Below are 8,150 nucleotides of genomic sequence, written 5' to 3'. Positions count from 1 at the left end.
TGGTTGGTTGGTTGGTTGGTTGGTTGGTTGGTTGGTTGGTTGGTTGGTTGGTTGGTTGGATGGTTGGTTGGTTGGTTGATTTATTGATAAATGTATCATATGTTGGGTGAATGGGTCGATGGATAGAATAGATAAATGAATGAATGACTCATTGAGTAATGCATATATGTATGTATGGATGATTCACTGATTGAGATAGATGCGTGAATGGTTGAATGATTGAATGAGCGATGAATGGTTGAAAATCCGAAAACAACGAAAGCTTCAACGAGCGTAATACATTTAACAACCCAGCAACAACAAACACAACAACAACTACAACAACACAACAACAACAACAATTACAACAATAACAATCACAACAAAAACAGACATCCCGGATTACGTCCCACCGATGTGCGACTGCTACCAGAATCCGGAAACAAAACCACAAACAGTATCTTTGGTCACCACCAACAACAAAAAGACTAAATCATCCAAGACTGCCAAAGTGAAGAAAATTAAGTTAGAAGAATTTCTATTTGTTTCATTTCATTCATCCTTTCACGCATTCATACTTTTTTTCATTCACTCATTCATTCACTCATTCATTCACCCATTCATTCACTCATTCATTCATTCATTCATTCAAGCATTCATTCACGCATTTCGTCATTTATTTGCGCATTAATTCACTTAAACTTGGCGCAAAAAATTGATGGCAAGGAAAACAACGTCCTATCTCGTCCTACTTTATTCAATCATTTATTCATTGCTTATTCGTTCTCTCATTCATTCAGTCGTTCATTCTTTCCCTTCCCAGGAAAGCTAAGAATGACAAGAACAAAGGCAAAAAAAGAAAAAGAAATAATGATGACGAAGGCGGTAATGATGGTAATGATAATGGTGATGAGGGTGGTGATGATGATGATGATGATAGTGGGGCTAACGTCAGTAAACTAAATGAAGTGAGTTCTGATAAGTATGATGATGATGATTATTATTATTATTATTATTATTTTGTTGTTGATGATGATGATGTTTATGCCATTACATTGTTTATGATGATGATGATGATGATAATGATGATGGTGATGATAATGATGATGATGATGATGGTGGTAATGACGACGATGATGGTGATGATGATGGTGGTGGTGATGATGATAGTGGTGGTAGTGATGATGATGATGGTGATGACGGTGATGATGATGATGGTGATAAATGAAACACCTTAACTTTTCAGACAGGCGCAATCCCTTCAACAAAACCATCATCAACAACAACAACGACAACAACAACGACGATAAAACCATCGGCCAACAACAACATCAACTTAACAGCTTTGGGAGAGTATTTCAGGTTCTCCTTGTAAAACCTTTTTGTATACCATTGGAAGACTTTCTATTTGTTTGTGTGTGTACGTATGTGTGTGCGTGCGTGTGTTTATGTGTGTGTGTGTTTACGTGGTCGCTGTCAATGCGATTTATTTATAATTACATATATGAATACGAATGAATGAATGAATGGATGGATGAATGAATGAATGAATGAATGAATGAATGAATGAATGGATGAATGAATGAAGGAATGAATGGATGGATGGATGAATGAATATGTGACAGGGAGATGGATACCAAAGTCTTCACTCTTTTATCTTACACTAAACTCTCCAACAAACAATTGGATCACTCGCCCAAGGTTTCGCCATTTTGCTATTGTATTTGCTCTGCTTGTTATTCTTTTTATTATTATTATTATATTGTTGTTATTATTATTTAGTATAATTTATATTATTTATTAATATTATTATTTAATGTTTATATTGTTATTATTTAAATACAGATAACGCTGACAATATCGGTTCACGATTTGACCTTCCTATTGGATGACCTACTTAAGAAGGCCAATCAGACGCTGGTGGGAGGAGTCAACAGGGTCAAGGCGGTGATGCCGTTTTTTAAGGTTGTGATGACGATGATGCTGATGGTGTTGTTGTTGATGATGATGCTGATGGTGTTGTTGTTGATGATGATGCTGATGGTGTTGTTGTTGATGATGATGGTGTCGATGACGATGATGATGATGGTGAAACTAATAGTGATGATAATAGTGCTGATTATGGTGGTGGTGGTAATGATGATGATGACGATGATAATGGGCGGTGAGGATAATGATGATGATATCATTATTATTAATGATAATGATGATGATATCATTATTATTAATGATGATGATGATGATGATGATGATGGCGATGATGATGGTGTTGATGATAATGATTCTTTTTCAAGCCCAAAAACTCCAAGGAACATCTATTTAGAAACTTGAACGCCATTGGCTGCCAGGAATTCGGCCAACAGGTCAGTCAGTCCATTAAAGTTAATCACCAAGCGATTTTAAAAAAAATTAATTATTTTAATAAAAAAGATATTTTAAATTACTCTCATTACCGTCGGTATTATCATCATCATCATTACCACCACCATCGTCATCAATACCACCACCATCGTCGTCATCATCATCAATACCACCACCATCATCATCATCGTTATCAGGTGGACAGCTTGCTCCCACATCTCTGTAGGTATTTAGAATCTTTGAGTACCTATTTCCAGGTGATTATCTTCAAATTATTATTATTTATTATTATTATTTATTATTATTATCATCATTATCATCATCACTACACTCATCATCATCATCACCATAGTTAGCGTCAGAAAAGGCAGACGAGACGTGCTCATTGGACAGCAACGACAACCAATCAGAGACGAGAGATATGGAAGAAATGATGATGATGACGGACGCTATGACAGCCATCTTGCAAATATTCTTTGTTTATTTTTCTTGGTTTGTTGAAAATTTTGAGATTGTGATGATGATGTAAATGATGATGATGATGATGCTGATGATAATGTTGTGGATGACAATTGGCTACAGTGCAACCAATCATTTTCATCACGTGATTTAGGCGCGAATTGCACGCGTCATCAAACGTCCAACTCCTCTCATCCTCTCTCCAATCACTGGCCTCTCGAATATGTCAGGATGACGTCATTTTGTCGCAATCAACCCAAGCACTATTGTTCCGGTTTGTGATGATAAAAAGTTAATCGATCGAAAATCAATCTACCCATCTATCAACCTACCAATCAATCAGTCAACCAACCAACCAATCACTCACTCAACCACCAAACTCGTCAAGGAACGCCTACAAGTACGTTGAAAAGTTTGAGGCAACCCTTCCCTCCCTAACAGCAGCTGTACAACTGGTCAAGCTGCTTAGCTGCCTGGCCCAAGCAAGCAAGGTGGCGTCCTTAAATGAGGCCACTGGTCAGTTTTATTCGAGATGATGATGCTACTGATTATGATGATGATATTTGGGTTGATGATGACGAAGAAGAGATGATGGTGATGATGATGATGGTGATGATGATGGTGATGATGATGATGATGATGGTGATGATGATAATGATAACGGTGATGATGATGACGATGATAATGATGATGATGTAGGTCGGATATGTTTGAACTTGTTGAAAAGGAGATGGCCTGAAGAGAAGAAAAAATCAGACTTCAATGAACATCTACAATTCATCCTCAGGTCAGTTGGCTCGTTGGTCGATTGGTTGATTGAGTGATTGATTGATTGATTGATTGATTGATTGATTGATTGATTGATTGATTGATTAATTGATTGATTGATTGATAGATCGATCGATGGTCGGTCGGTCGGTTGGTTGGTTGGTTGGTTGATTTGTCGATTGTTCTTGCTGAAATAATTTTGATTGATAATAATCAACCACAGATCGTGTTTCGATCATGCAACTAACATTCAATCCCTTCTCGAAACGTTCATATCATCTGCAATTATTGAATTCATCGAGTCGGAGCATCAGTCTGATACATTTCCGACAATGAATAAGTCAGTTAGTTGGTTGACTGGTTGGTTGATTGGTTGACTGGTTGGTTGGTGGTTGGTTTTTGTTTGTTTAATTGAATGATTGATTGATTGATTGGCTAGTTTACTTATAGAAATTATAGGCTTATGGAATTTTTAAATGCATGCTTGATGATTTGATGGAGCTAATTTTCAGTCTATTGGTTGGTTGGTTGAATAAATGAACGAATGAATGATTGAATGAATGAATGAATGAACGAATGAATGAACGAATGAACGAACGAATGAATGATTGATTGATCGAACAGAGGTACCTTCCCGCTCTTTTACAACATGCTGTTGTGCCAGCTGAACAACCAGGCCAAAACACTGACTGCTGGATCTGCGCATGCTCCTAGAGATGTTGCTGATGATGATGATGATGATGATGATGATGGTGGTGATAATGATGACGATAATATTATTGATGATGATGGTAGTGGTGATGATGATGTTGTTGATGATGATGATGATATTATTGATTATGATGATGGTGATGATGATGATATTATTGATGATGAAGGTGGTGGTGGTGATGATGTTTTTATTGATGGTGATGGTGGTGATGATGATGATGGGATTATTGATGATGATGATGGGATTATTGATGATGATGGTGATGTTGTGTAGTTGATGTGATTACTGTTGTTACTTTGGCAACATTCTATTGTTATTGGCGTTGATGTTAATTTTGTTATTATTATTACTAATATTACTTATTATTATAGTTGTTATTATTATTATTATTATTATTTATTATTATTTATTATTATTGTTATTATTATTATTGTTGTTATTATTATCGTTATTATTATTATTATTGTTGTTATTATTTATTATTGTTATTTATTATTATTATTATTTCCAACCCCCATCCAACTTATAAGGAAAACGTCGAAAAGCTGCTAAACTGGTCTGCCTGCGTTAAGATATTCCATGCCCTTATCAACTTAATTAAGGTAGGAAATGTTGCGGTAATTGTTGTTGTTGTTTGTTGTTGATGTTGTTGTTGTTTTAAAGTTGTCGTTGTTGTTGTTGTTTTATAGTTTTTGTTACTGTTGTTGTTTTATAGTTGTTGTTGTTTTGGTGGTGGTTGTTATTGCTGTTGATGTTGTTGTTGTTTGTTTTAAAGTTGTCGTTGTTGTTGTTGTTGTTTTATAGTTTTCGTTGTTGTTTTATAGTTGTTGTTTTATAGTTGTTGTTGTTGTGGTGGTTGTTGTTGTTGTTTTATAGTTGTTGTTGTTGTGGTGGTGGTTGTTGTTGTTTTATAGTTGTTGTTGTGGTTGTTGTTGTTGTTGTTGTTTATCCATTTGTTTAATTCGTTTAAAACATTTAAAAAAAATTTTTTGAAGATTTTTTTTATCGGGAATAAAAAATTTTAAATCCCCACTCAGACGTTTGATTCAAGATGCAACTTGATGTCAGCTCTAAAAGTGAATGCATGAATGATGCAATGAATTAATCTATTCATTCACTTGTTATTCCATTCAACTTTCTATCAGTCAATTAATCAATCAATCAATTAATTAATTCAATCTATTCATTCATTTACTTTATTCGTCATTCATTCATTCATTCATACACTCATTCATTATTCATTTCCCATCCATACATCTGTCCCTTTTCAATCTACCCTTTTAATCAATCAATATATCATTCATTTACTCACTTTTCAATCCTTTCAATCAATCAATCAATCAATCACTCATATATTCACTTACTTTCTTTCCACCCATCCATGCACCCAATCATGCACCCATCCATGCACTGACTCCTAGATAGCACGGTCGAACATCTACCCTTTCAATCAATCAATCTATCATTCATCCACTTACTTTTCAATCTACCCTTTCAATCAATCTATCTATCATTCATCCACTTACTTATCAATCTACCCTTTCAATCAATCACTCACTCATTATTTCACCTACTTTCTTTCCACCCATCCATGCACCCATTCATGCATCTATCCATGCACTGACTTCCGGATAGCACGGTCGAATGTTTGTGGACTGCTTCTTACGTCAGTGCATGCCAATGCTGGATCTACTACTTGCGCAGAACAAGGATGACATACAGAGCATGTTTAAGACTCTCCAGCTCTCCACCAGGTCTCTGCACTATCTCTGCAGCCACTCCAAGGTTTGTGTGTGTGTGTTTGTGTGTGTGTGTATGTGTGTGTGATCATCTTCTTCATGATCTATTAGAGTTTGTGTGTGTGCGTGTGTGTGTGTGTGTGTAATCATCTTTCTCATGATCTATTTAAGTTTGTGTGTGTGTGCTTATGTGCGTGCGTGTGTGTTTGTGTGTGTATGTGTGTTTGTGTGTGTGTGTGTGGTGTGTGTGATCATCTTTTTCATGATCAATTTAAGTTTGTGTGTGTGTGCGTATGTGCGTGCGTTTGTGTGTGTGTGTGTAATTATCTTAATGATGTCAAGATTTCAAACCCATCCAATCATTTCATTCAACGATATCTTTTAACTCCTCCCACTTAGATTGTGAAGGACATCTCGCTGACCAATCAGGTTCCTCCGTTGAAGCGCACCCTCGAATGTTTCCTTCACAGGGTCAAGGCCATGCTGAACGTCAACAAATGTATTGGCGCCTTTTGGCTCGGAAATCTCAAGAATCGAGATTTGAAAGTCGGTTGTTCTTTGATGTTTCTATTTTTAGGCCCGTTGGTTTGTCTATGTCTGTGTACCTCTGTGTGTGTGTGCGTATATGCGTGCGAATGTGTGTGTGAGTGTATGTGTTAGTGAATGTGTGTGTGTGTGTGTGTGTGTGTGTGTGTGTGTGTGTGTCTGTGTGTGTACGTATTAATACGTCTGTATGTGTATGGGTTATTTTCAGAGTTACGCTATTTATTCCAAGGTTGATTATTTTAATAAAATTGTTATTATTATTATTATTTTATTATTACTAACCCTAACCGGGACTCTGGACGCAAAACGAAGATTGATTGATTGATTATCTCATTATTATTATTATTATTATTATAATAACTTCATAACTTTTATTCACTTATTTGATATGTTGTTGATTATGAATAAAACTTTTGAAAACTTTGAAATTATGATCACCATCGCCACGACCACTCACAGGGCGATGAGATATCCTCACAAATTCTCAGAAATGATGAAGATGATGAAGCGGCCACAGGGGACGACGACGACGACGATGATGAAAAGATTGCCGATGCCGATGATGATGACGATGATGATGACGATGATGACGACGATGGTGGTGGTTCTAAGAGGAAGAAACAAGTTAATGACGGGAAGAAAACCACTAATCCAGATGGTGATGACGACGACGATGATTATATGGAGTGTGAGGATGATAATGACGACGACGATGATGATGATGATGGTGGTGGTAAAGAGGAAAAGGATGATGATGATGGTCTCAAAGAAGGAGATAGAGAAACAGATATCAACTTTTTCTTTGATGTCTGGGGTTTTATTTTTAATCATACTCTTTGATTTTAAGATTTTCTGACTTTGTTTATTTTTAATAATAATAATAACGGTTATTCTGATGATTTAAATAATAATAATAGATATAAACCTCAATAATAATAATAATAAATTATGATAACGAAAATAATTATATTATCATACACAGGATAGCGATAGAGAAGGTTAGATGGAACTGATTGGTGATGGCACGACGCATAAGAAACAACAAAAAAAATACAAAAGATTGTTTGTATTTTTGTATTGTATGTGCTTGTGTATGTGTGCGTTTGTGTAAACAAAGCTTTTTTGCAGCAAAATTTACTGATTTTATTACCCTCATGTTGAAGTTGGAGATATAGTATTGACGATATTAATTAATTAAATTAATTAATTAGCTGATTAATTAATTAGCTAATTAATTAATAAGGTGTGTAACATTTACTGATAATTATTTTCATGTTTTTGAATTTGGTTCAGTTACAAAGTTATATATTTATGGACCGACCGGTACATAGTTCAACTCCAGCTATTCCTCTTTAAACTTTTTTCTTGTGCCTTCAAAAAATAAATCAATTAATTAATTAATTAATCAATTGATTGAAATATCCGCAATAAAAATGTGTCCTTTTATTTTGTAGTAGTTTTTTAAAAAATTTTCAATAAAAGACAAATTGTCATGTGAAGAATATAGATATTTTATTCATACAATCATGTACAGAGATGTAAATACAATAAATTATATATATATGTGTGTGTGTGTGTGTGTGTGT

At 35.1% G+C, this 8,150-nt stretch overlaps 1 protein-coding gene across 1 annotated transcript in view; it reads left to right on the top strand.

Annotated features, from left to right (window-relative positions):
- HELRODRAFT_159821 (hypothetical protein) overlaps window positions 1-7,404 on the top strand; it is a gene marked incomplete at both ends in the record, with an annotated part of 10,057 nt that extends 2,653 nt beyond the window's left edge. The window contains 14 exons of the mRNA XM_009011662.1: window positions 372-504; window positions 803-873; window positions 1,226-1,341; window positions 1,825-1,944; window positions 2,274-2,342; window positions 2,538-2,597; window positions 2,693-2,832; window positions 2,954-3,073; window positions 3,188-3,315; window positions 4,192-4,193; window positions 4,810-4,881; window positions 5,915-6,064; window positions 6,418-6,564; window positions 7,024-7,404. Coding sequence (XP_009009910.1) covers window positions 372-504; window positions 803-873; window positions 1,226-1,341; window positions 1,825-1,944; window positions 2,274-2,342; window positions 2,538-2,597; window positions 2,693-2,832; window positions 2,954-3,073; window positions 3,188-3,315; window positions 4,192-4,193; window positions 4,810-4,881; window positions 5,915-6,064; window positions 6,418-6,564; window positions 7,024-7,404 — 1,709 coding nt within the window. The remainder of the gene's footprint in view (window positions 1-371; window positions 505-802; window positions 874-1,225; window positions 1,342-1,824; window positions 1,945-2,273; window positions 2,343-2,537; window positions 2,598-2,692; window positions 2,833-2,953; window positions 3,074-3,187; window positions 3,316-4,191; window positions 4,194-4,809; window positions 4,882-5,914; window positions 6,065-6,417; window positions 6,565-7,023) is intronic.
- Between the last annotated feature and the right edge of the window lie 746 nt (window positions 7,405-8,150).

This window comes from Helobdella robusta, assembly GCF_000326865.2.
Source record: "Helobdella robusta unplaced genomic scaffold HELROscaffold_1, whole genome shotgun sequence".
NCBI classification, from domain to species: domain Eukaryota; kingdom Metazoa; phylum Annelida; class Clitellata; order Rhynchobdellida; family Glossiphoniidae; genus Helobdella; species Helobdella robusta.
Note: the sequence above shows the minus strand (reverse complement) of the source record. Positions and strands in the feature narration are given on the sequence as shown.